Here is a 27130-nt window from a genome sequence, read left to right on the forward strand (position 1 = left end):
CTGAAAGTATTTGTATGGAGTGTAGCCATGTGTTGAAGTGAAACATGGACGATAACTAGTTTGGACAAGAAGAGAATAGAAGCTTTCGAAATGTGGTGCTACAGAAGAATGCTGAAGATTAGATGGGTTGATCACATAACTAATGAGGAGGTATTGAACAGGATTGGGGAGAAGAGAAGGATGTGGCACAACTTGACCAGAAGAAGGGATCGGTTGGTAGGACATGTTCTGAGGCATCAAGAGATCACCAATTTCGTATTGGAGGGCAGAGTGGAGGGTAAAAATCGTAGAGGGAGACCAAGAGATGAATACACTAAGCAGATTCAGAAGGATGTAGGCTGCAGTAGGTACTGGGAGATGAAGAAGCTTGCACAGGATAGAGTAGCATGGAGAGCTGCATCAAACCAGTCTCAGGACTGAAGACTTCTTCTGATGTTTCTCCTATGAATTTAACTTTGGAGGTTGTATCTGTTAATGCCTGTTGAATAACTGACCTTGTTTTCCTGTCAATCCTGAACTCCTCTAAGGTGTGAAACAACGTTTGTCTATCTATTGAATCATAAGCCTTTTTAAAATCGACGAAAGTTACCACAGTATTTCTACATCTCCTCATTTGCAAAATTGGTTTTAAGTTCCACATCTGTTCGATGCAAGATCGACCTTTGCGAAACCCTGTCTAATACTCCCCTATTAACTTGTCAGCTTGTTCCTCTAATCTGTTCAACAAGGACTTTGAAAGAATCTTGTATATTACAGGGAGCAGTGAAATTCCCCTGTAATTATTTGGATCGATTTTTGCACCTTTTTTGAGGAGAGGGTGAATTAATGCACATTTTCACTCTGCAGGTATTTGTTCAGTTTCCCAAATATTTGATATAATTCTGTGGGTTGCTTGTGTGAGATTATTGTCATTTAATTTCTGCTATGATTCCGTCTTCCCCTGGAGACTTGTTGCTCTTCGAAGAATTGATTATTTCCTTTACCTCTTTAAGTGATAGTCGATTTGAATCGGGATTGGATGTGGGTTTTTCGAAATCTAGTTGTTTTGTCAGAGGCTAGAAGTTGAGAAGTGAGTGAAAATATTTAGCTAAAATTTGACAGTTCTTTTTAGGGTTGGTTTCTAGTGATCCATCGGACCGGCGAAAGCACACATTAGGTGGTTGATACCCTGCTAGGTTTTCTTTGAAAATTTTGTAAAAATTTCTGGTGTTGTTCTTGATAAATTCTTGTTCAATTTCTTTAAGCCGGCTTTTATCATATCTAGGTTTTTCTCTTCGTATTGCCCTGGATGAACTTTTATTCTCAAAAATTCCTGCCATTTTTCTGTAGTTTTGTTGCTACTGAAAGTTTTCCAAGCTTGTATTCTTTCTTCTATTGCTTGATCACGTGCACTGTTCCACCATCTGTGTTTTCTCTTTCTTGGGGGTTTGCCAAATTTCATAGTGTCTTTCAGTACTTCTGCAAGTTCATTCCAGTTCGTTGCGTTTGATTGCCCAATTTCCTGCAGAATTTCCCTCTTATTAAGTTTAAGGTATTCTGGATCAATTCTGTTTTGTTCATTTGTTCATTGGTGGTTTCTTTCTGTTATATATATATATATACACTCCTGGAAATTGAAATAAGAACACCGTGAATTCATTGTCCCAGGAAGGGGAAACTTTATTGACACATTCCTGGGGTCAGATACATCACATGATCACACTGACAGAACCACAGGCACATAGACACAGGCAACAGAGCATGCACAATGTCGGCACTAGTACAGTGTATATCCACCTTTCGCAGCAATGCAGGCTGCTATTCTCCCATGGAGACGATCGTAGAGATGCTGGATGTAGTCCTGTGGAACGGCTTGCCATGCCATTTCCACCTGGCGCCTCAGTTGGACCAGCGTTCGTGCTGGACGTGCAGACCGCGTGAGACGACGCTTCATCCAGTCCCAAACATGCTCAATGGGGGACAGATCCGGAGATCTTGCTGGCCAGGGTAGTTGACTTACACCTTCTAGAGCACGTTGGGTGGCACGGGATACATGCGGACGTGCATTGTCCTGTTGGAACAGCAAGTTCCCTTGCCGGTCTAGGAATGGTAGAACGATGGGTTCGATGACGGTTTGGATGTACCGTGCACTATTCAGTGTCCCCTCGACGATCACCAGTGGTGTACGGCCAGTGTAGGAGATCGCTCCCCACACCGTGATGCCGGGTGTTGGCCCTGTGTGCCTCGGTCGTATGCAGTCCTGATTGTAGCGCTCACCTGCACGGCGCCAAACACGCATACGACCATCATTGGCACCAAGGCAGAAGCGACTCTCATCGCTGAAGACGACACGTCTCCATTCGTCCCTCCATTCACGCCTGTCGCGACACCACTGGAGGCGGGCTGCACGATGTTGGGGCGTGAGCGGAAGACGGCCTAACGGTGTGCGGGACCGTAGCCCAGCTTCATGGAGACGGTTGCGAAAGGTTCTCGCCGATACCCCAGGAGCAACAGTGTCCCTAATTTGCTGGGAAGTGGCGGTGCGGTCCCCTACGGCACTGCGTAGGATCCTACGGTCTTGGCGTGCATCCGTGCGTCGCTGCGGTCCGGTCCCAGGTCGACGGGCACGTGCACCTTCCGCCGACCACTGGCGACAACATCGATGTACTGTGGAGACCTCACGGCCCACGTGTTGAGCAATTCGGCGGTACGTCCACCCGGCCTCCCGCATGCCCACTATACGCCCTCGCTCAAAGTCCGTCAACTGCACATACGGTTCACGTCCACGCTGTCGCGGCATGCTACCAGTGTTAAAGACTGCGATGGAGCTCCGTGTGCCACAGCAAACTGGCTGACACTGACGGCGGCGGTGCACAAATGCTGCACAGCTAGCGCCATTCGACGGCCAACACCGCGGTTCCTGGTGTGTCCGCTGTGCCGTGCGTGTGATCATTGCTTGTACAGCCCTCTCGCAGTGTCCGGAGCAAGTATGGTGGGTCTGACACACCGGTGTCAATGTGTTCTTTTTTCCATTTCCAGGAGTGTATATATAGGGTGTTTCAGAAGTGATGGTCAATAAATCAGACACGGAAAGTACAGGCCAAAAGTAGCTAAAAAGCTCCAATAAACATGGTCCCACAAACCAACCGTTGTCGAGATACAACATAGTTTCTGTTGCGGTTTGTCAGTGTCTAGGAACATGTGGCATCTATAAACGTTAAAGTAGCTGATCGAAATGTTGTTCGTGAGTCTGTATGCAGTACTGAAGTCGTCTCTGAAACGAGTTGCGAATCCTCTTAGTCAGTCCTGGGGATTTCTGTAAATGCTAACAGACTGCTTCTATCCGCAAGCATAATTCCTGAAGTAAGTTGTCCTCGGTAGCGTAGAGCAGGCTTTTAACATTACTTCACACGTAGAAATCTGCTGGATTTAAATTCGGAGACCTCGGATGCCATGGCATAGGCCTTCTTCTACGTATCCAATGCTGACCATATGTCCGATCTAGAAGCCGGTGCTGGAGCATCGTCATGCGTGAAACACATGTTCAGGCGTCGGTTCAGTGGGACATCTTCATGTACATCTGGAAGTACAGACCGCAGGAACCCCATGTACTGCTGTCCGGTTAGTCTGTGGTAGGAAGTGTGGTCCAACTATGCGGTCTCCGAGCAGTCCTGCCGTTCAACGAGTAACGCTGCTCATGCCGTGATACGTGTGTTGCATTAGGATAGACATCGGCGCAAATGTGACAGTTATGATACACTATTGGCCATTAAAATTGCTTCACCACGAAGATGACGTGCTACAGACGCCAAATTTAACCGACAGGAATAAGATGGTGTGATGTGGAAATGATTAGCTTTTCAGAGCATTCACACAAGGTTGGCGCCGGTGGCGACACCTACAACGTGCTGACATGAGGTACGTTTACAACCGATTTCTCATACACAAACAGCAATTGACCGGCGTTGCCTGTTGAAACGTTGTTGTGATGCCTCGTGTAAGGAGGATAAATGCGTACCATCACGTTTCCGCCTTTGATAAAGGTCGGATTGTGGCCTATCGCGATTGCGGTTTATCGTATCGCGACATTGCTGCCCGCGTTGGTCGAGATCCAATGACTTAGCGGAATATGGAATCGGTGGGTTCAGGAGGGTAATACGGAACGCCGTGCTGGATACCAACGGCCTCGTATCAGTAGCAGTCGAGATGACAGGCATCTTATCCGCACGGCTGTAACGGATCGTGCAGCCACGTCTCGATCCCAGAGTCAACAGATGGGGACATTTGCAAGACAACAACCATCTGCACGAACACTTCGACGACGTTTGCAGCTCGGAGACCGTGGCTGCGGTTACCTTTGACGCTGCATCAGGGACAGGAGTGCCTGCGATTGTGCACTCGACGACGAACCTGGGTGCACGATTGGCAAAACGTCATTTTTTCGGATAAATCGAGGTTCTGTTTACAGCATCATCATGGTCGCATCCGTGTTTGGCGACATAGCGGTGAATGCACGTTGGAGACGTGTATTCGTCATCGCCATACTGGCGTATCACCCGGCGTGATGGTATGGGGTGCCATTGGTTACACGTCTCGGTCAGCTCTTGTTCGCATTGACGGCACTTTGAACAGTGGACGATACAGTTCAGATGTGTTACGACCCGTGGCTCTACCCTTTATTCGATCCCTGCGAATCCCTACATTTCAGCAGGATAATTCACGACCGCATGTTGCAGGTCCTGTACGGGCCTTTCTGGATGCAGAAAATGTTCGACTGCTGCCCTGACCAGCACATTCTCCAGATCTCTCACCAATTGAAAACGTGTGGTCTATGGTGCGCGAGTAACTGGCTCGTCACAATACGCCACTCACTACTCTTGATTTATTGTGGTATCGTGTTGACACTGCATGGGCAGCTGTACCTGTACACGCCATCCAAGCTCTGTTTGACTGAATGCCCAGGCGTATCAAGGCCGTTATTACGGCCAGAGGTGGTTGTTCTTGGTACTGATTTCTCAGGATCTATGCACCCAAATTGCGTGAAAATGTAGTCACATGTCAGTTGTCAGTTGTAGCATAATATATTTGTCCAATGAATACCCGGTTATCATCTGCATTTCTCCTTGGTTTAGCAATTTTAATGGCTAGTAGTGTAATTAAAAATACCGTCACAGATAAATCCAGCCTCATCCATGAACAGAATACTGCTTACAAACAGGGGATTCAGGATACACTGTTGTTGCACCCATTGACAGAAATTCTTTCTAGAAGGAAAGTCTGCATTGTTGAGGACTTGCACTCGCTGAAGATGATATGGATAGAGTACTTGCCGACGTAAAATCTGCCACAAACTTCTATGACTGGGGACACGCTCTTAGGTAGCAATCCTCCTTGTTGACGTACTCAGACGTTCGTGTACAATGCGTAACACCGTTTCCTCGACATCGGGTACTATGGATCTGGGTCGACCTTCTCGTACATGGTGTGCGAAATTCCCTGTCTCCCTAAGCCGCTGATGTAACCGGCTGTCTGCGAAAAGGAAACGCTTTTTCGTACAATCGTACAGCCTCTACAGCCTCAACGGCGCCGCCATTAGCTTTGCGCACATGAAGTGCATGTCAGCGTACTCTTTGTGGTGTCACCGCCAGACACCACACTTGCTAGGTGGTAGCTTTAAACGGCCGCGGTCCATTAGTACATGTCGGACCCGCGTGTCGACACTGTCAGTAATTGCAGACCGAGCGCCACCACACGGCAGGTCTAGAGAGACGTACTAGGACTCGTCCCCAGTTGTACGACGACTTTGCTAGCGACTACACTGACGAAGCCTTTCTCTCATTTGCCGAGAGATAGTTAGAATAGCCTTCTGCTAAGTCCATGGCTACGACCTAGCAAGGCGCCATTAACCATTTCTAGAGAGAGTCTCACTTGTATCATCAAGAATGCTGTATACAAATGATGGATTAAAGTTAAGTATTCCAGCAGCTACGTACTTTTCTTTATAGCATTCATTACGTATCCTGTTACAGACCTACCGCCCACCTGCGTGAGTTGACGCGTGCATTTCGGCCTCCTCTATAAATTAGTGTACCTTGTGTTGGCTAATCTGCCGACACAACACTCTTCATTGGCGTAATCCCTGTCCATGGTGCCTTCACGTTCGAAACTGATTGTCAGGCCTGTTCGGCACAGAGCACGGAGGGGGAAAGGAAAGTAGCTGCGCATGCGTAACCAAACAGAGAGTCGATCCCAAACCTGGAGATACCAGCGTAAATACTGCGGGATCCAGGGGCGTTTATACTTGGTTCCCTACCAGAATTAATGCGATACCTCGGCAACGGTTGATTTGCAGACCCATATTTATTGGAGATTTTTAGCTACTTTTGGCCTGTACTTTCCATGCGTGAATTATTGACCATCACTTCTGAAATACCCTATATAATAAAACGAAGCAAAATCGTTAAAAAGTTGGGAGATTTGCGTATTTTTTTTAAATTACTGCAAAGAAAAGTTTCATCGATAGTATTAAAAAAGCTGCTTAAATCGAAGTAATACAATTATGAAGTTCAGACATTTGCCTATGTTTTTTTAAGTTATTGTTTTATTTATTTATGATTTTGGCCAGCTATGGACCGCATACAACTTAAGACTTATGGTGTTTCTTTTTCTTCCGTTCTTCCCAGTACTTCTTCATTTTCTCGCCAACTGCTCGTCTCTGCTCATCTGTCCACACTCTCTTGGGTCGAGGTTTTGGCTCATCTTTTTCATAGTTTGCGTTTTCGATCAGTAGCCTGAAGTGATTCCTGTCATGTATTATTTCTTCTGTAACAACTATTTTGTTGGTGTCTTTCTTTACTGCTTCTATCCATCCTACAGTTTTTTTCAGGTTACTAACGTAATTAAAAATTTTCTTTGCAATCCGTGTTTCTTCCATTCTTTTTAAATGTCCATAAAATTTTAGCCGTCTCTTTCTCATTGTATCTGTGATCTATTTTTGTACAAGTCTTCACTTCTCCTTTTAATCCACCTATTTTCTTTGTTTTCCTCAGGACCTATAATTTTTCTTAGTATTTTTCTCTCTCTTTTTTTCTAGTACTCTTAATTCGCCTTTCTTATTCAATGTTAGGCACTCTGATCAATACGTTGCTTGTGTCCTAATAACTGAATTATAATGTTTAATCTTCGCTTGTATGGATATTATTTATTGTAGTAGTTTTGTGTTAATTTATATGCAAATTCTAACTTTTTCATTCTTTCTTTATTTGCTGTGTTATCCAGTCCATTGGCTTGGATCCACTCCCTCTGGTATTGGAATCTATCAACTCTTTTAATTTTTCCATACTTTGTTTTCATAAACTTTTCTGTGTTATATATATGTATAGGGTTGGTCGTGTAAGATGTGACACCGCTTTTATTTCGTAAACAGTTTCAAATAACGAAACGAGGTTTTCGGCAATGATATTCCGCTAAGGAACATGTACTTTTGTATTCAATAAAGAGCCGTAACTCCTGTATCGATCGAGATACTGAAGCAAGTATGATTCCTTAAAGATAGTGATACGCTCCTTTTAATGGCATGGGGAAGAACTTGAAAAGTCCAATATAGTGACATAATAGAACATTAACCTCGGTCATGAAGGTAAGGGAAAAATGTGTGTTGTAAGCAAGTGAAATGAATTTTAGAAAACTCGGGTAGGTTCTAATAATACCACCACTTGCAAAGTAGGTTAGAAATCAGATTAATAATGTTGCTCAAATGGATCCCTTTATCGAGCAAAGACAAAGCTATTGACTGTGGATGGTATCGTCAGAATGGAAATAATGAAGTCACTGTAAAAAACTCATTAATTTTGGCACTTATCTTGAATGGATTCCCACGTAGATTTCGTCGAAGTTCTTAAGGCTCAGCTTGTTGATTCTAGGGTGATTCCACTTTGACTGCTAGAAGGTTCAGATCTGTATTTTAGCAATATTTGAAGACCTAACAAATGCGTTTTTCAGGAAATTCTTAATGATCAAACAATCCCAGATAAGAACAATGGTACGGTAGAAATAATTTTTGACATGGTGTTCACGATCCACTTTTTATTAAACTTCTTGTGAATTCACATATACTTCTTCTTAATTGTCACATCATCAAGAAAACAGTTTTGTATCAATCTTCATATATTTAATTTCCACTTCAACCAAACACAAGACTTGACTGATCTTTTACAAAGCGTGAAAAAAAAGCGAAATAACAACTTAACTTCTGCAAAGTGAAACAAAGATTGCTCTCTATGCGCATTCGCGCCAAAACGGTTACAAGTAAGTAAAAGATTATGAGAGTCTCACAGAAATGAATACACACAAGAACCATATCACTGTAATATATCGATACATCGGAGTACCTACACATTAATAAAACCAAATGTGAATATTGTCACAAAAATATGTCTGTTACTTCGCAGAAAAGTAGTACGATATTAGTGGTGTCGAGAACTGGGGTTGGAGTGCCGTAATGATCACGTAAATAAAGAACCATTACTAGGTTTAACAAAGAGAAATTAAAGTCTTGGCGAAATAACACTTGAGGAATCCTACCAAAATGACACTGGGGTAAGGAAAGTGGTATGGGCATGCGATAATAGAATATGAGATAGGGATACTCCAGAAGATGCACAAGATGAAGATCGAAGGCGAGAAACCAAAGGGAAGGCCAATGGATAAGAGGCTAAAAGGAGTGGAAAAGAGCCTCTGGAAGAGAGGAGAGGAATGGGTGGGAATAGCGACAAGGATGAGAAGATGAAGAGGTTGATGTACCAAGCAGGTCCTGCCAGTGGCTAGATACTGTGCAAGATGACGATGATGATGATGAGCTGGAGAGGAGGACGCTTTTTCCGCTGACGGCTCAGTCCACAGGCACTTGGGGCTCAGAAAAGCCGTCGAGACCTGGTGGCGGAGGACTCACCTGCTGGCCGGCCAGTGTAGCCGAGTGGTTCTAGGCGCTACAGTCTGGAACCGCGCTGCCGCTACGGTCGCAGGTTGGAATCCTGCCTCGGGCGTGGATGTGTGAAGATGCACAAGATGAAGATCGAAGGCGAGAAACCAAAGGGAAGGCCAATGGATAAGAGGCTAAAAGGAGTGGAAAAGAGCCTCTGGAAGAGAGGAGAGGAATGGGTGAGAATAGCGACAAGGATGAGAAGATGAAGTGGTTCATGTACCAAGCAGATCCTGCCAGTGGCGAGATACTGTGCGAGATGACGATGATGGTGATGAGCTGGAGAGGAGGACGCTTTTTCCGCTGACGGCTCAGTCCACAGGCACTTGGGGCTCAGAAAAGCCGCCGACACCTGGTGGCGGAGGACTCACCTGCTGGCCGGCCAGTGTAGCCGAGTGGGTCTAGGCGCTACAGTCTGCAACCGCGCTGCCGCTACGGTCGCAGGTTGGAATCCTGCCTCGGGCACGGATGTATGTGATGTCCTTAGGTTAGTTAGGTTTAAGTAGTTCTAAGTTCTAGGGGACTGATGACCTCAGATGGTGTCCCATAGTGCTCGGAGCCATTTGAACCAATTTGAACTCACCTGCTCGCTGGCGTGGTGAGAGCAGGCGTCCGCCGTGGTCCTCACGAAGTTCATGCACCGGATGCCGGCCGGCCCGAAGACGGGGTCCTTCTCGTCGATGATGATGGGGTAGCAGGTGGGCTCGTTCGTCAGCGACCAGTGGCTGCCGTCGGACGCGCAGCACTGCGTCCTGTGTGCCTCTGCGGACACACGACGCGTCGACGTCGGCTCACTCCTCACACGCGACACCATTTTGTCAACCAAAGTGTACATTTATGCAGCTAGCACATTTATGGTTTGAAGTGGCCGACAAAAACCTGAAGGAATTCCAAAACGATTTATCCAAAGCAGTGTATGTCTCTCTTCGTCCGAACGTGTCTCGGAAGGCCCAACGGCACCGACCGACCGCCGTGTCATCCTCAACCCACAGACGTCATTGGTTCAGATATGGAGGAGAATGTGGTCAGCACACAGCTCTCCCAGTCGTTGTCAATTTTCGTGACTGGAGCAGCTGCTTCTCAACCCCGTAGCTCCTCAATCGGCTTCACAAGGGCTGAGTGAACCACACGTGCCAACAGCACTCAGCAGATCCAGAATGAGATTTTCACTCTGCAGCGCGGAGTGTGCGCTGATATGAAACTTCCTGGCAGATTAAAACTGTGTGCCCGACCGAGACTCGAACTCGGGACCTTTGCCTTTCGCGGGCAAGTGCTCTACCATCTGAGCTACCGAAGCACGACTCACGGCCGGTACTCACAGCTTTACTTCTGCCAGTATCTCGTCTCCTACCTTCCAAACTTTACAGAAGCTCTCCTGCGAAGGAGATTGCGAAGGATATTGCGGAGAAATGGCTTAGCCACAGCCTGGGGGAGATTTCCAGAATGAGATTTTCACTCTGCAGCGGAGTGTGCGCTGATATGAAACTTCCTAACAGATTAAAACTATGTGCCAGACCGAGACTCGACCTCGGGACCTTTGCCTTTCGGTCCGGCACACAGTTCTGAGGACGGGGTGTGAGTCGTGCTTCGGTAGCTCAGGTGGTAGAGCACTTGCCCGCGAAAGGCAAAGGTCCCGAGTTCGAGTCTCGGTCGGGCACACAGTTTTAATCTGCCAGGAAGTTTCAGCACTCAGCAGACCTGGACTGTCACCCATCCAAGTGGTAGCTAAGCCCGACAGCGCTAAACTTCGGTGACCTAATGGGAACGGAGTTACTATGAAGCAGTTTATGGTGTTGACAGAATTCTAAAAGCACTATAGGACATTTCCACAATGAATCTGTCGCTCTGAAACGGAGTCTATCTGAAACTTCCTGGCAGATTAAAACTGTGTGCCGGACCGAGACTCGAACTCCGGACCTTTGCCTTTTGCGGGCAAGTGCTCTGCTACCCAAGCACGACACACGCCCCGTCCTCACAGCTTTACTTCTGCCAGTACCTCGTCTCCTACCTTCCAAACTTAACAGAAGCTCTCCTGAGAACCTTGCAGAACTAGTACTCCTGAAAGAAAGGATATTGCGGAGACATGGCTTAGCCACAGCCTAGGAGATGTTTCCAGAATGAGATTTTCACTCTGCAGCGGAGTGTGCGCTGATATGAAACTTCCTGACAGATTAAAACTATGTGCCAGATCGAGACTCGAACTCGGGACCTTTGGCTTTCGGTCCGGCACACAGCTCTGAGGACGGTGCGTGAGTCGTGCTTGGGTAGCTCAGTTGGCAGAGCACTTGCCCGCGAAAGGCAAAGGTCCCAAGTTCGAGTCTCGGTCCGGCACACAGTTTTAATCTGCCAGGGAGTTTCATATCAGCGCACACTCAGCTGCAGAGTGAGAATCTCATTCCGGGAGTCTACAGTGATACGAAACGTCCTCGCAGATTAAAATTTTGTGTCGGTCCTGGACCCGAACTTAGGACCTTCTATGAAGTTTGGAATGTAGAAGATGAGGTACTGATGAAATTGGAGCTGTGGGAACGGGTCGTCAGTCGTGCTTCGATAGCTCAGTTGGCAGAGCACTTGCCCATTAAAGGCAAAGCTGTGGTGTTCGAGTCGCAGCGTGGCACACAGTTTTAAGCTGCCAGGAAGTTTCATTATTGGATTTTTTCCCCTTTTGATAAGTCGTGAAGGCCAGTTGTTAGGAAATTCTGAAGTTGATTCTTTTCCTACATTCGTAGGCAGCCCAATGGCTAATGACAATTCATATAATATGGGCTGTATCATAATTAAAAGCGAAAACTGACATACGTGAACGTGTAGCATAGCGCACTGATGAGCCAGTACATTGTGACCATCCGCATGACTAGTCTGCAATTCACAATTGATTGCCTGGTAGAGGATACATGGAATCAGTCTCAAGCAATTTCTCTACCGTTCTACTCTCCAATGGCGCCCGCTTTCCTTGGCAGCTCTGATTTATCTTATTTTATTAAGATGATTATTTCTTCCCATGAAGGTTTTCGCGAGTAAAATATTGTCGCATTCAGAGGAGGAAGCTGGAGGTTAAAATTCTATGCAATGAAAAATGCCTTCGTTTTAACGATTGACACCCAATGTCGCGGATCAAATCGCTGGCACTCTCTCCCCTAGTTCGTGATAATAGGAAACGTGCTGCCCTTCTTTGAACGTTTTCGATGTTCTGCAGCCATTGTATCTTGTGAGGATGCCACACTGCACAACAGTACTCTACCAGAGGACGGACAAGAGTACTTTGCGCAGTCTCTTTAGTACACTGTTGCATATTCTAAGTGTTCTGCGAATAAAACACATTTTTTTGGTACACCTTCCTCAGAGCATTATGTAATATGACCGTTCCAATTTAAGATGTTCGTAATTGTGACTGCTAGGTATTTAGCCGAATTCACAGCCTTCAGATTTGCGCGATTTATCGCGCAACAGGAATTTACTGGATTCCTTTTAGTACTCGTATGAATAATTTCACGCTTTTCATTATTTAGAGTCAATCGCCACTTTTCGCACCGTACAGATGTTGTGTGTAACACATTTTCAGTAGTTTTTTATTCTAATGACTGTACAAGTCGGTAAATAGCAACATCATCTGCAAAGAATCAAAGAAATCTGGGCACATTGTTTCGCAAAGCGTTTACATAGATCGGGAACTGCAGATAGCCTGCAATACTTTCTTGCGGAACGCCCGATATCACTGCATCTGCATCTAAATCTGCATGGGTATTCTATAAATCACACTCTCTCCCGTGTTCCTAATTTTCGACCCAAAGGATCAAGGAACATTTAGGTCAGCAGCTTGGAGAAAGGAATATAATCCAGATTTATGCCTTGTGACGACTGGCAATAACCATACACCACTAAGAACTACAAGACGTGTATTAACAGACTTTCCTCATAGCCGACACCGCCAAGTCTTGATTGGAATTGGAATCCATATCCCACTAATAACAACCGTACAACGCCCAAGATGGAATTTCATGAAAACCACCAATGGCTGCATATGGTCTCCAAGCAGCCGAACATAACCATTTCCAGTCAGTGATCGGTTCAGTTGGATCAGGGGACCCAGTCCATTTCATGTAAACACAGCCAACACCACTATGGAGCCACCACCAGTTACAGAGTGCCATGTTGACAACTTCGACCTTGGCTTCACGGGGTCTGCACCACAATCGAACCCTACCATTAGCTCTTACCAGCTGGAATCGGGTCACGTTCAGTCGCCTGGGGTCCAACCCATATGGTCAGCCGTCTAGGAGAGGCACTGCAGGCGACTTTGTGCTTTTAGCAAAGGCACTCGTCTGGGTCACCTGCTGCCATAGCCCATTAATGACAGATTTCGGCTCACGGATAGGTTGGTTGTACGTCCCACATTGACCTCCGCGGTTATTTCAGGGAATGCTGCTTGTCGGTTAGCTCTGACAGCTCTACGCAAACGCCGCTGCTCTCGGTTGTTAAGTGAAGGCCGTTCACCATAGCATTGGCGATGGTGAGAGGTAATGCCTGAAATTTGGTATTCTCGGCACACTCTCGAAATACTGAAGTCCGTAACGAGATCCGAAATGGAATATCCCACGCTTGTAGCTCCAACTACCATTCCGCGTTAAAAGTCCGTTAACTGCCGTCGTGCGACCACAGTCAGGTCGGAAACATTTTCACATGAATCACTTGACTGCAAAAGACAGCTCCGTAACTGCACTGCCCTTTTATACCATATGTAAACGAGACTACCACTATCTGTGTCAAATGCAACGAGGTAGCTATTAAAAGCAAAACAGGAGTCTGAAGGCAATGACACACTAAACATACAGATTACAATGAATGAAACAAAACTACCCAGAAATGTGCACGAAAGGATATCATCATCATTTTCTTGGGCCTCTGTCCCACTTCAACATGGCGTTCGCCCTGTTGCTATGGTTTTGGCGAGGTTAGTGCCAGAGGGTGGCGAGATGCCCTTCCTTTCACCACCCTGTACCCCCCAAGCCGGGATAGGTGTACCCCAGCTGTCTGCGTCTAGTGTAAGCCATGAAATAGTGCGAAGGTTTTCAAATGTCTGCGAGTCGTGTAACTGAGGCAGAACTTGGGAACCAGCCCAGTATTCACCTAGTGGAATGTAGAAAACCGCCTAAAAACCACATCCAGGCTGGCCGGCGCACCGGCCCTTGTCGTTAATCTGCTGGGCGGATTCGATCCGGGGCCAGCGCGCCTACCCAAATCCAGGAAGCAGCGTGTTAGCTTCCACGGCCAACCTCGCGGGTCGCTCGAAAGGATATGTGAAGCTAAGATAAACACGATAAAAAATATGGGTGTAAAGAAGATACACAACTGGCCATTAAAATTGCTACACCACGAAGATGACGTGCTACAGACGCGAAATTTAACCGACAGGAAGAAGATGCTGTGATATGCAAATGATTATCTTTTCAGAGCATTCACACAAGGTTGGCGCCGGTGGCGACACCTACAACGTGCTGACATGAGGAAAGTTTCCAACCGATTTCTCGTACGCAAGCAGCAATTGACCGGCGTTGCCTGGTGAAATGTTGTTGTGATGTCTCGTGTAACGAGGAGAAATGCGTACCATCACGTTTCCGACTTTGATAAAGGTCGGATGGTAGCCTATCGCGATTGCCGTTTATCGTATCGCGACATTGCTGCTCGCGTTGGTCGAGATCCAATGACTGTTAGCAGAAGATGGAATCGGCGGGTTCAGGAGGGTAATACGGAACGCCGTGCTGGATCCCAACGGCCTCGTATCGCTAGCACTCGAGATGATAGGCATCTTATTCGCATGGCTGTAAAGGATCGTGCAGCCACGTCTCGATCCCTGAGTCAACAGATGGGGACGTTTGCAAGATAACAACCATCTGCACGAACACCTCGACGACGTTTGCACCAGCATGGACTATCAGCTCAGATACCGTGGCTGCGGTTACCCTTGACGCTGCATCACCCCATACCAACACGCCGGGTGATACGCCAGTATGGCGATGACGAATACACGCTTCCAATGTGCGTTCACCGCGATGTCGCCAAACACGGATGCGACCATCATGATGCTGTAAACAGAACCCGGATTCATCCGAAAAATGACGTTTTGGCATTCATGCACCCAGGTTCGTCGTTGAGTACACGATCGCAGGCGCTCCTGTCTGTGATGCAGCGTCAAAGGTAACCGCAGCCACGGTCTCCGAGCTGATAATCGACGTTGCCTGAAACGTCGTCGAACTGTTCGCACAGATGGTTGTTGACTTGCAAACGTCCCCATCTGTTGACTCAGGGATCGAGACGTGGCTGCACGATCCGTTACAGCCACGCAGATAAGATGCCTGTCATCTCGACTGCTAGTATACGAGGCCGTTTGGATCCAGCACGGCGTTCCGTAATACCCTCCTAAACCCACCTATTCCATATTCTGCTAACAGCCAGAAACGTGATGGTACGCATTTCTCCTCCTTACACGGGGCATCACAACGACGTTTCACCAGGCAACCCCGTCAACTGCTGCTTGTGTATGAGAAATCGGTTGGAAACGTTCCTCATGTCAGCTGGTTGTAGGTATCGCCACCGGCGCCAACCTTGTGTGAATGCTCTGAAAAGCTAATCATTTGCATGTCACAGCATTTTCTTCCTGTCGGTTAAATTTCGCGTCTGTAGCACGTCATCTTCGTGGTGTAGCAATTTTAATGGCCAGTTGTGTACCTCACGTGGCTGTACGGTCCTCCATGCTCGAGCAATCAATATATCTTTCCTGTCGGGCGCTAGTCGCGTTGGGCCTCGGATATCCTGCGTGACATTGAGTACGTCTCTCCTGAATACGTTAATTCCATGTTCACATTTTAGTCGTGGGTTACAGACCAACATGAGCAGCAGTTTCGCAGAACGATAAACCCCTGTCTCGATAGACCCCGAACTTGCTCCTGCAGAAGTCTGAAGAGTGCTAACAGACGCCTGCAAGAGGCCTCGCACGACCTTCTAACAAATAACCAATGTTCCAAAGTGATTTCTGAATGAGAAACGCGGAGCATAATTTTTCCTTATGTATACAACGTAGATGGCATTACACGTATACAGGGTGAAAAATATTCAAACCGACAAATTCTGGGAGGTTGTAGGTGACATGAAAACAAATATTTTTCCCTAATGTAGTTCTTTCCTATGAGGATTGTTTAAACCGGTGGAGGCCATATTACGCTCTTCAGTTGTTTGAGGGCGTATTACGATCTTCAGTTGTTAGAGGGCGTATTATGCTCTTCAGTTGTAGGGAACTGCTGTCCACCAGTGTGGTAGTGCATTGTCTCTGTTTACTAATGGAGCGATACACCTGGAGTGAGTACACTGATATGGTTGGTGCGTACTACGTAGCGCACCACAACGGACTAGCTGCACAACGGGTTTATCAACAACAATATCCTAATCGCCGTATCCCGCATCATACGACCTTTGCTGCTGTGTACCAACGTCTGCGTGAGACCGGGTCATTTAGCAGATTACCTGGACAGGGACGCCGTCGCACGGTGAGAACGCTGCAATTTAAGGAAGCTGCGTTGCAGCATGTGGAGGGGGATCCTTCAGTCAGCACTCGTGCAGTTGCAAGTAAAATGGGAAGAATCAGAAGAATGTAAGAACAGTTCTTCGAGAGCAATTTTTACGTCCATTTCACTTACAGCGTGTCCACAACCTGGAACCAGTTGATTATCAACCGAGAGCACAGTTTTCGCGGTGGTACCTGGAACAGTGTGAAATGTATCCTACATTTCCATCCTCTGTGTTGCTTACCGAAGAAGCAACGTTCGGGCGTGATGGAGTCTTCAACACGCACAATTCGCATGTTTGGAGTGAGGATAACCCACATGCCACAGTTACTAGCGCTCATCAAGTGCGGTTCTTCGTTAATGTGTGGGTCGGTGTTGTTGGGGACTGTTTAATTGGGCCGTATCTGCTAACTAGGCCATTAAATGGCAGGCACTATTACAATTTTCTCGCCAGAGCATTGCAAGAATTGCTGGAAGACGTCCCGCTCCCTACAAGACAACGTTTGTGGTTCCAACACGACGGGGCGCCGGCACATTTCAGTCGTCGTGTGCGTCGATTCCTGGACCGACGGTTCCCAGAAACGTAAATTGGCAGAGGTGGTCTTGTACCATGGCCTGCTCGATACCCAAATATGTCCCCTCTGGACTTTTTTATGTGGGGAGAGAAGCGCAACCTTGTTTACGCATTTCCTGTTGCATCAGAAGAGGATTTGGTTGCCCGGATAGTAGCAGCAGTAAGAACAATTCAGGATACTCCTGGAGTTTTTGCCCGTGTCAGACAGAACATGATACGACGGTGTAACCTTTGTTTACGTGTCAATGGAGGCATTTTTGAAAATCTACTGTAATTGAAATTGGGTTGTGTTAGTGTATTGCCTCTTGGTCATAAAAAATGGAAAAGTGTTTGTTGGTTTAGTTAATTTGCCACCAGAGAAATCTTCCTCTACCGGTTTAAGTATTCCGCATGGGAAAAAATGACATTAGGCAAAAATATTTGTTTTGATGTCGCCTACAACCTCCCAGAATTTGTCGGTTTAAATGCTTTTCAACCTGTATACTTTTTACAGTTTAACTGGCATTCTGATTATATGCACATTGCAGCAGACAACACACTTGGTGGCCACTTGACGTTTATTGCACGCCTTATTCACGGCATTTCAGTTTTAGTGGTGAGCTTGTATTACTTGTTTTATTTTGTTCTTAAAATGTTCCAGGAAGAATGATAGTACTTGTACTACAACTACTACTATTGCTACTGAACTACAAGGGCGTGCTGAAAAGTAATGCCTCCAAATTTTTTATTCTGTTCCCAATGTCAGTTGGGATACTACATGTCATCCATATTGGACAACTTTCTCACATCGATGACGCAAGTTGGAATCCCCCGCAGTTAGAGAATTGTAGCATGCAACACGGCATTGCGTAATTTAACGATGTCACTGCGTGAGATACCTCCAGAAAACTGAAAGCACGAATTCGAAGACAACACATGAAGTATCCTCTCGTTCAGCATGACAACGCCAGACCAAACATCAGCGCTCCGACATCAGCAACAATCCGAAGCCCTGAGTTGACTGTCATCGGTCATCGGTCATCCCGACTTGACCCCATACGATTTGCATCTGTTTCCAGAAGTTAAAGAACACCTTGGAGGGCCGGCCGGAGTGGCCGCGCGGTTAAAGGCGCTACAGTCTGGAACCGCACGACCGCTACGGTCGCAGGTTCGAATCCTGCCTCGGGCATGGATGTGTGTGATGTCCTTAGGTTAGTTAGGTTTAAGTAGTTCTAAGTTCTAGGGGACTTATGACCACAGCAGTTGAGTCCCATAGTGCTCAGAGCCATTTGAACCATTTTTGAACACCTTGGAGGACTTCACTTGGATAGTGATGAAGCGGTGCAAGCAGAGGTTAGGTTCTGGCTCCGTCAACGAAGTCACACGTGACGGTATCAACGAACTGGGCTCTCTTTGAGGAGATCACTATGTTCAGAAATATACGAGGTGCCACAAAAAGTAACGAGACTGATGTGAAAAAAAAATGTTGCTTACCGTTTTAGTCAAGTTTAATGCTGTCTCTTTCAAAGTAGTTCCCTTCTGATTGCACACACTTTTTCCAGCGCTTCTGCCATTGATGGTAACATTTCTGGAACTCCTGTAATATCCTGTAAGACCCTCGTCACATCTTTTTGGACATCTTGTGTTGTTTGAAAATGGTGTCACTTGATTGCCGTTTCGATTCTTGGCAATAGAAAAAAAGTCGCACAGATCGATATCTGGCGAATAAGGTGGATGTGGTACTACTGAAATTTGTTTTGAGGTTAAAAATTGCTGTACTGACAGAGAAGTATGGGCTGGCGCATTATCGTGATGCAGAATCCAATTATCAGCAATGTTGCCACATACACGAAGAACTCTTTATACGAAGTCTTTCTAAAATTTCTTTGTAGTAATATTGGTTAACTGTTTGCCCAGGAGGCACCCACTCTTTATGAACAATTCCCTTGGTATCAAAGAAGCACACAAGCATGCATTTCACTTTTGACTTTAACCAGCGAGCTTTTTTTGGTCTGGGTGATCCCTTTGAGCACTAGAACTGTGACGTTTTGTCTCTGGATTCTACTGAAAAAACCAACTTTCATCACCAGTGATAACACGGCTCAACAATTCTGGATTGATTTCCGATTGATCTAACAGATCGGCTGCCACATTTTTCAGTGTTTCTCGCTGTTGTGGTGTGAGATTTTTGGGGACAATTTTTGCACAAATCTTTCTCATACCAAGATCTTCAGTTATTATTAGACGAACCGTTTCTAGATTGATGTTCAGTTCTTTTGCAATCATTTTCACGGATAATCTTCGATCACATCGTACGAGTTCACGCTAACTGGCCGAGTTGACACCCGTCCGTGAGGTTGATGGTCGTCCACTGCGGTCTTCAACATTCGTTCTGCCTTCACTAAACATTTTATGCCAACGAAAACCTTGAGCTCTTGGCATAACCTCCTCTCCACAAGCCTTCTGATGCTTACCGTAAGTTGTCACGTTTTCACCCAATTTAACGCAAAAAGATATGGCATACCGTTGCGCAATATTATGCGGTTCCATTTCCGTGGCGAGAGACACAAACACGTGTTAACTTATTACAGAGCAACTCACGACTGAGCAGTTACATCGATGTGCCGCTTGGACTGGAAGCAACTTGTAGACGAAGGTCAAAGATATTGAGCCTATGTAAACCTGCAGTGTTGCCACATCTTGGAAAGAAAATCAGTCTCATTACTTTATTGTCACACCTCGTATATGTAGTCATGAAGAACAAGGATGTAGAATGTTAATAATTTACGTTTCTATTAAAAAGCTCTCAGGTGTTTCACATAGAAAAAGCAGAGGCATTACTTTTCGGGACGTCCTCGTACTACTACTGCCTCCAACAACAGAGACATACAGGATAAAATTTGTAGATGACGGGACAGATTGATAGATATCCAATAGACACTTGAGGACACAGGGTGTATGTGCTACTTTGAGGTGAGGACAGTAGTGTAAGACATGAATGAACCGTGCTCACTCCCGACTGTGCGTTTTCGTGAACTTCTCTGTCTGTCTGTGTTTGGTTTACAGCCCTTGTTGCGGTTACATCGTGGTTCTTCATCCTTCTACGTGTGGGAGCAGCGATGTGTATCGATATTTGCGCCGTGTGCCATGTTTGGTTTGGTGCATATACACTCCTGGAAATTGAAATAAGAACACCGTGAATTCATTGTCCCAGGAAGGGGTTCAAATGGTTCAAATGGCTCTGAGCACTATGGGACTCAACTGCTGAGGTCATTAGTCCCCTAGAACTTAGAACTAGTTAAACCTAACTAACCTAAGGACATCACAAACATCCATGCCCGAGGCAGGATTCGAACCTGCGACCGTAGCGGTCTTGCGGTTCCAGGCTGCAGCGCCTTTAACCGCACGGCCACTTCGGCCGGCCCAGGAAGGGGAAACTTTATTGACACATTCCTGGGGTCAGATACATCACATGATCACACTGACAGAACCACAGGCACATAGACACAGGCAACAGAGCATGCACAATGTCGGCACTAGTACAGTGTATATCCACCTTTTGCAGCAATTCAGGCTGCTATTCTCCCATGGAGACGATCGTAGAGATGCAGAGATGCTGGATGTAGTCCTGTGGAACGGCTTGCCATGCCATTTCCACCTGGCGCCTCAGTTGGACCAGCGTTCGTGCTGGACGTGCAGACCGCGTGAGACGACGCTTCATCCAGTCCCAAACATGCTCAATGGGGGACAGATCCGGAGATCTTGCTGGCCAGGGTAGTTGACTTACACCTTCTAGAGCACGTTGGGTGGCACGGGATACATGCGGACGTGCATTGTCCTGTTGGAACAGCAAGTTCCCTTGCCGGTCTAGGAATGGTAGAACGATGGGTTCGATGACGGTTTGGATGTACCGCGAACTATTCAGTGTTCCCTCGACGGTTACCAGTGGTGTACGGCCAGTGTAGGAGATCGCTCCCCACACCATGATGCCGGGTGTTGGCCCTGTGTGCCTCGGTCGTATGCAGTCCTGATTGTGGCGCTCACCTGCACGGCGCCAAACACGCATACGACCATCATTGGCACCAAGGCAGAAGCGACTCTCATCGCTGAAGACGACACGTCTCCATTCGTCCCTCCATTCACGCCTGTCGCGACACCACTGGAGGCGGGCTGCACGATGTTGGGGCGTGAGCGGAAGACGGCCTAACGGTGTGCGGAACCGTAGCCCAGCTTCATGGAGACGATTGCGAATGGTCCTCGCCGATACCCCAGGAGCAACAGTGTCCCTAATTTGCTGGGAAGTGGCGGTGCGGTCACCTACGGCACTGCGTAGGATCCTACGGTCTTGACGTGCATCCGTGCGTCGCTGCGGTCCGGTCCCAAGTCGACGGGCACGTGCACCTTCCGCCGACCACTGGCGACAACATCGATGTACTGTGGAGACCTCACGCCCCACGTGTTGAGCAATTCGGCGGTACGTCCACCCGGCTTCCCGCATGCCCACTATACGCCCTCGCTCAAAGTCCGTCAACTGCACATACGGTTCACGTCCACGCTGTCGCGGCATGCTACCAGTGTTAAAGACTGCGATGGAGCTCCGTATGCCACGGCAAACTGGCTGACACTGACGGCGGCGGTGCACAAATGCTGCGCAGCTAGCGCCATTCGACGGCCAACACCGCGGTTCCTGGTGTGTCCGCTGTGCCGTGCGTGTGATCATTGCTTGTACAGCCCTCTCGCAGTGTCCGGAGCAAGTATGGTGGGTCTGACACACCGGTGTCAATGTGTTCTTTTTTCCATTTCCAGGAGTGTAGTTTCTGGCTAGGGGGTCTGCAGTGAGTCGGTCGGTTGCTGCGGACCAGGGAAGTTATCTCTACGCAGTGCAGTCAGCTGGGTCCGCTCGTGGTCCCTGCGCAGTGTCGGAGCGTGTGTGGAGCTGTCCGGTCGCTACGAGCTCCGTGGTTCACCGACCCAGGACGTCGAAGTTGAGTAGTGGTTTCAAGTACCCAAGCAACTTCCATTCATGTTGTGGTGGTTCGTTTCGGTGGTTCGCTGTTGGGGGAGGTTTCGTGTGAGCAACACTGAGTGTTTCTATTGCTGAAATTTAGCCGCCATGTGGTGGAATTAACTATATTGGTTGACTACAATTCGAGTGCACCAGCGGAATTTTCTGCCTTGTGGCCGTTAGTGTTCTGGTTACCTGCCCTGGCCACTGACGTAAATTCAGGCAGTGTTCTTTTTGGGTGAAGTTAACTATATTACTGTATTTCAAATGCAAGTGTACCAGCGGAATTTTCTGTCTCGTGGCCGACAGTGTCCCGGTTACCTGCCCTGGACACTAACGTAATTTCAGGCAGCGTCCTTTCCTCACCTACTGTCGCTGTCCAACTTGGTGTGTAGTTTTGACAGCTAATATATACTTCATTGTGGATTATCACGTTCGTAACCTTTTGTGTTTGACTTCTCATGTACTGATTGACGGCAAGCAAGTCGTTGTGACGGTCGGTCCGTGGCTGTCCCCTGGTTGGGTTCCGGCGGATCAAGTGTAGTTGGGCTCACCACCTGTCTCACCTAAGTGAACGAAGGCAGACCGACCACCCTGGAGGCTTCTGAGTGCCGTTTTCTTTATTGTCTTTCTCACTGGTGTTTAATTGTCTGTTTATAATCTATCATAGCCAATGATTCAAAGATTCTTGTTTATATTGGACTTTATGTATTTTTGAATTTTTGGAAAATCAATTGTGGGCCCTAAGCCGATTAAAACCCTATTCTTGAAGTTACCCTTTAAGCAAAAACATTGTGGCCTTCTGCCGTAAAAGATTATGGTAATATATTTTAAAAATTTCGCATTTAATTGTGGCCCTCAGCCGCTTGTATTGCACCTTGCATACGTTTGTTCTATCCACTTTGCCTTGAGGCTTTCCAGTCTAGCTGTGATACCATATATATTTTAATTATTTTATTTGCTATTTTAACTGCATTTTGTTTTGTTGACTTTTAAGATTTCTTGTTTGAAGGCCCTCAGCCGTGAAATAATTGCCTTTTTGAAACTCGTTGTTCTAAAGGTTCGGATATGTGCCGTTTAGGTTTAAAGGTGTTATTACATTATAATAAATTACAATTTTGAGTGAACCTGACAGACACCTTATTTGGAACATTCCACAGTCCTAATCACCTGTTCTGCTCAATGGGTTTAGCGGGCGTTTCAATGAAGTCATGCTGTAAACACATCAGAACAGTTAGAGACTCATGATCCACAGAGACAGGAAGAGAATGGAGAGAGAGAGAGAGAGAGAGAGAGAGAGAGAGAGAGAGAGAGAGAGACAGAAATTATTACTGACTGGCCTGCGAGGTGCCCGCGGCCATGCTCATGTCGTGCGTCATGATCTGCCCCCACTGCATGGCCACCAGCGTCCAGATGGGGTCGTGGATCGGGTTGTCCGGGAACAACACCCAGCTGACCGTCCTCGCCGGGGGCAGCGAGTGCCCCGTCACAGACACTGCCGGCTGCCGGTTGGCTGTGGAAACAACAGGTATCTGTCAGCAATCAACACATAGCGTATCTACATCTACATCTACGTGATTACTCTGCTATTCACAATAAAGTGCCTGGCAGAGGGTTCAGTGAACCACCTTCATGCTGTCTCTCTACCGTTCCACTCTCCAACGGCACGCGGGAAAAACGAGCACTTACATTTTTCCGCGCGAGCCCTGATTTCTCTTATTCTATTGTGATGATCACTTCTCCCTATGTAGGTGGGTTCCAAAAGAATGTTTCCGCAATCGGAGGAGAAAACTGGTGATGGAAATTTCATGATAAGATCTCGTCGCAACGAAGAACGCCTTTTTTTTTAATGATTGCCACTCCAGTTCACGTATCATGTCTGTGGCACTGTCTCCCCTATTTCGCGATGATACAAAACGAGCTGCCCTTCTTTGTACTTTTTCGATGTCATCCGTCAGTCCCACCTGATGCGGATTCCACACCGCACAGCAGTACTCCAGAATAGGGCGGACAAGCGTGGTGTAAGCAGTCTCTTTGGTAGACCTGTTGCACCTTCTAAGTGTTCCGCCAGTGAATCGCAGTCTTTGGTTTGCTCTACCCGCAATATTATCTATGTGATCATTCCAATTTAAGTTATTTGTAATTGTAACCCCTAGCGTCGCACCGGCGGGAAAGTACACGACAAAACGAACACTAATGTTCGGGTAAACGTGAGACGTCTCGAAAGTGTGGTTACCAGCCGCCACTGAATTCAGTGAGGGATATTGTCCTAGTTACTACCAACGTCTTCGAAATCTAAACTTCTCCATTGTGTTCCCATCTAATTGGGCTCAAATTTCACCCATATACAATGCTTTGCGAATATAGTACTTGCATGACAGAGCACTGGACAATGATGTTGGTAATGTAAGACGACGTCTAACATGACAGTGTGGGCCAAAGTGGATAGGTGGTCCAAGGCGTGTATCTTGGCCTCCAATTTCACCTGACGTCAGTCCACTGGACTTTACTGTCTGGCCGGCCGGAGTGGCCGTGCGGTTCTAGGTGCTACAGTCTGGAGCCGAGCGACCGCTGCGGTCGCAGGTTCGTCCTGCCTCGGGCATGGATGTGTGTGATGTCCTTAGGTTAGTTAGGTTTAATTAGTTCTAAGTTTTAGGGGACTGATGACCTCAGATGTTGAGTCCCATAGCGCTTAGAGCCATTTGAACCATTTTTTACTGTCTGGGGTCACCTTGAGACTAAGTGTAAAGCACTTCCGTTGAGGCAGTGGATCAAATGGAGGAGCGAATTGTACAGTCTTGTGAAGCTGTATGACATGACCTGGGGATGTTTGAAGAATTCGTAACCCGCTGTAGAGACGGGTGCAGCAATTCATTCAAATGTGGGGACGTGACGTGGATCACCTATATTAAGAGGTACGTGCGCACACTAAACTGTAATGTGACATGTACCGTATCAGTAACGTAACTGTTGTTAAAGTAGGTCATGGGTGAGATTCTAGCCAAACCGAAAAGCTCACATTTCGCATACATTTGTAGTAACTAGGGCCATACTTAAATAAGTGCTGACTCATAACCACACATTCGCAGTTACCTCGCAAAACGGCTTGTTTGCGAATCCAAGTTCACTGGAACGTTTTGCTTCTTTGTATACTACTATATGAAGACAATAGGTTGTTTATAGTTGATACCAAAACTGTGTCCATCTGAATGTTCATTAGACTATTATGTAAAAATTTAAAGGAAATCGGAAACAACTTTTCGAATGTTTTGGTATCAACTAGAAACAATAGTCTAATGAACATTCAGACGGACACAGGATATATATATATATATATATATATATATATATATATATATATATATGGCCTGTGTCTATCTGAATGTTCATTAGACTATATATATGTAACCACAAGTCTCGAAAAGTCCTTGACTAATTTACTTATTTGTAGATGATACTGTATTGAAACTTTGGACTCACATAAGCTATACCTTCTTTAATGTTTATAATATGTAATATCTGAAGGGGAAACGTTGTTACAGACACACTCGAAAATTGCTTAAATAATTTACTTCAAATTTTTACACATCACTCTAATGAACTTTAATAGACTCAGATAGGCATGGACTGCACATTTATTTAAACAATGATGTACATTTTTTATGTTAAAACCGACTGCGTGAAAGAAAATGCTTTGCTGTGCTGTGCCATGCTATGAAAATGTCAGGGTTCGTTTCCTTTCTCACAGCCAGTTTTAACTACGATCGCAGGACATTTAAACCATTAGACATATTGCTTCTCCCATATATAGAAATGTATATATATATATATATATATATATATATATATATATATATATATATATATTCTTTATCATTATATGTATATTTGAACAAAAATTGTATACACATCAGTGAGCTGTTTTGTTTTCGTCCTCGCAGTCGGCTTTCACAGTGTCTTATTGGCTTATGATTAGAATATTATTGTTATGGAATCTGAATTGGCAATAACAATGAAGAAGTCTGAATTTCAGAAGGAGGGTGGTGTGGTAAGGGCAGCTAGGCGGACAGGGGTGGAGGGAATGGACAAGAGAGTCGGAAACAGGATATGGACAAACACGGGAGGACTAGTTATTGCGCAGATAGTTTCTAGACATGTTTTATTTAGAAAATAATGGTATTGGGTGTGTGAATGAATTTCTTTTTGTCTTTAATATTTAACCTTGCAGTGCTAAGAAAGTTTGCCTAAGCCAAACTTCTAGTACAAAAATTCAAGAAAACACTTAAAAATGTTATTTCTCTCCGACAGTTGCTCAGCTATTCTTCGTAAATCACTTAGTAAGAAACTTCCACAGTGAGACAGTTGGAATCGATCTCTTCTTCAATATCTAAAACTGTACTCCACCTTCTGATAGAAACTACAGCTCATATATTGACCAAGGATATGCCTCTCTACTGTATAGCTTAAAACAGCATCATTTTGGGTGAAGTAGTCTGGAGGCAAAATAGTTCCTTATTCGGATGTGTGATACGAGGCTATTCACGAGAATGTCGTAATCAGGAAAAACAAAGCTGGCAATCTACGAGTCGGAGCATGGACTTGGATTCCTTCATCGTGTACATCAATATGTGGATATTGTACATTCTTATCAACCCAACTTCTGATGAGTTATATCTGATGCATTATCTACCTTAATATACAGGGTGTTCCCTTTATCTTGACCACCCTAAATAACTGTTTGTCCAGTTGCACATTACAAAATGTTTCAAGCAAATGTTCTTTAGCTGACAGGGGGCATCAATCACATGATTACCTTCGTTGTAGCTTTGTTTTTTACAAAAATTTGAACAGTGGTATGACTTTTTTAAATGGCACCCTACATTTTTTATTCGGTAATTCATTTCCGCTCCTAAAGACCTATTCAAAAAATGTATCACAGTGTATCATTCACTGAAACACAGCGTTATGAATTACATAACACAACATTGACTTTGAGCCCGGGATCACAACCTCGTGCACTTGCTGGAGTTGTCAGAAAACAAATGAAAACCATG

At 46.0% G+C, this 27130-nt stretch overlaps 1 protein-coding gene across 1 annotated transcript in view; it reads right to left on the minus strand.

The window, feature by feature from the left end:
- The window catches only part of LOC126109783 (peroxidase-like), a 266678-nt gene that overhangs the window by 59705 nt on the left and 179843 nt on the right, over positions 1 to 27130 (minus strand). Inside the window, exons 6-7 of the mRNA XM_049914842.1 lie at positions 23413 to 23589; positions 9543 to 9721 (exon numbers count right to left, since the gene is read on the minus strand). Coding sequence (XP_049770799.1) covers positions 9543 to 9721; positions 23413 to 23589 — 356 coding nt within the window. The remainder of the gene's footprint in view (positions 1 to 9542; positions 9722 to 23412; positions 23590 to 27130) is intronic.

The sequence above is a fragment of the Schistocerca cancellata genome, chromosome 12 (genome assembly GCF_023864275.1).
Source record: "Schistocerca cancellata isolate TAMUIC-IGC-003103 chromosome 12, iqSchCanc2.1, whole genome shotgun sequence".
Lineage (NCBI taxonomy): Eukaryota > Metazoa > Arthropoda > Insecta > Orthoptera > Acrididae > Schistocerca > Schistocerca cancellata.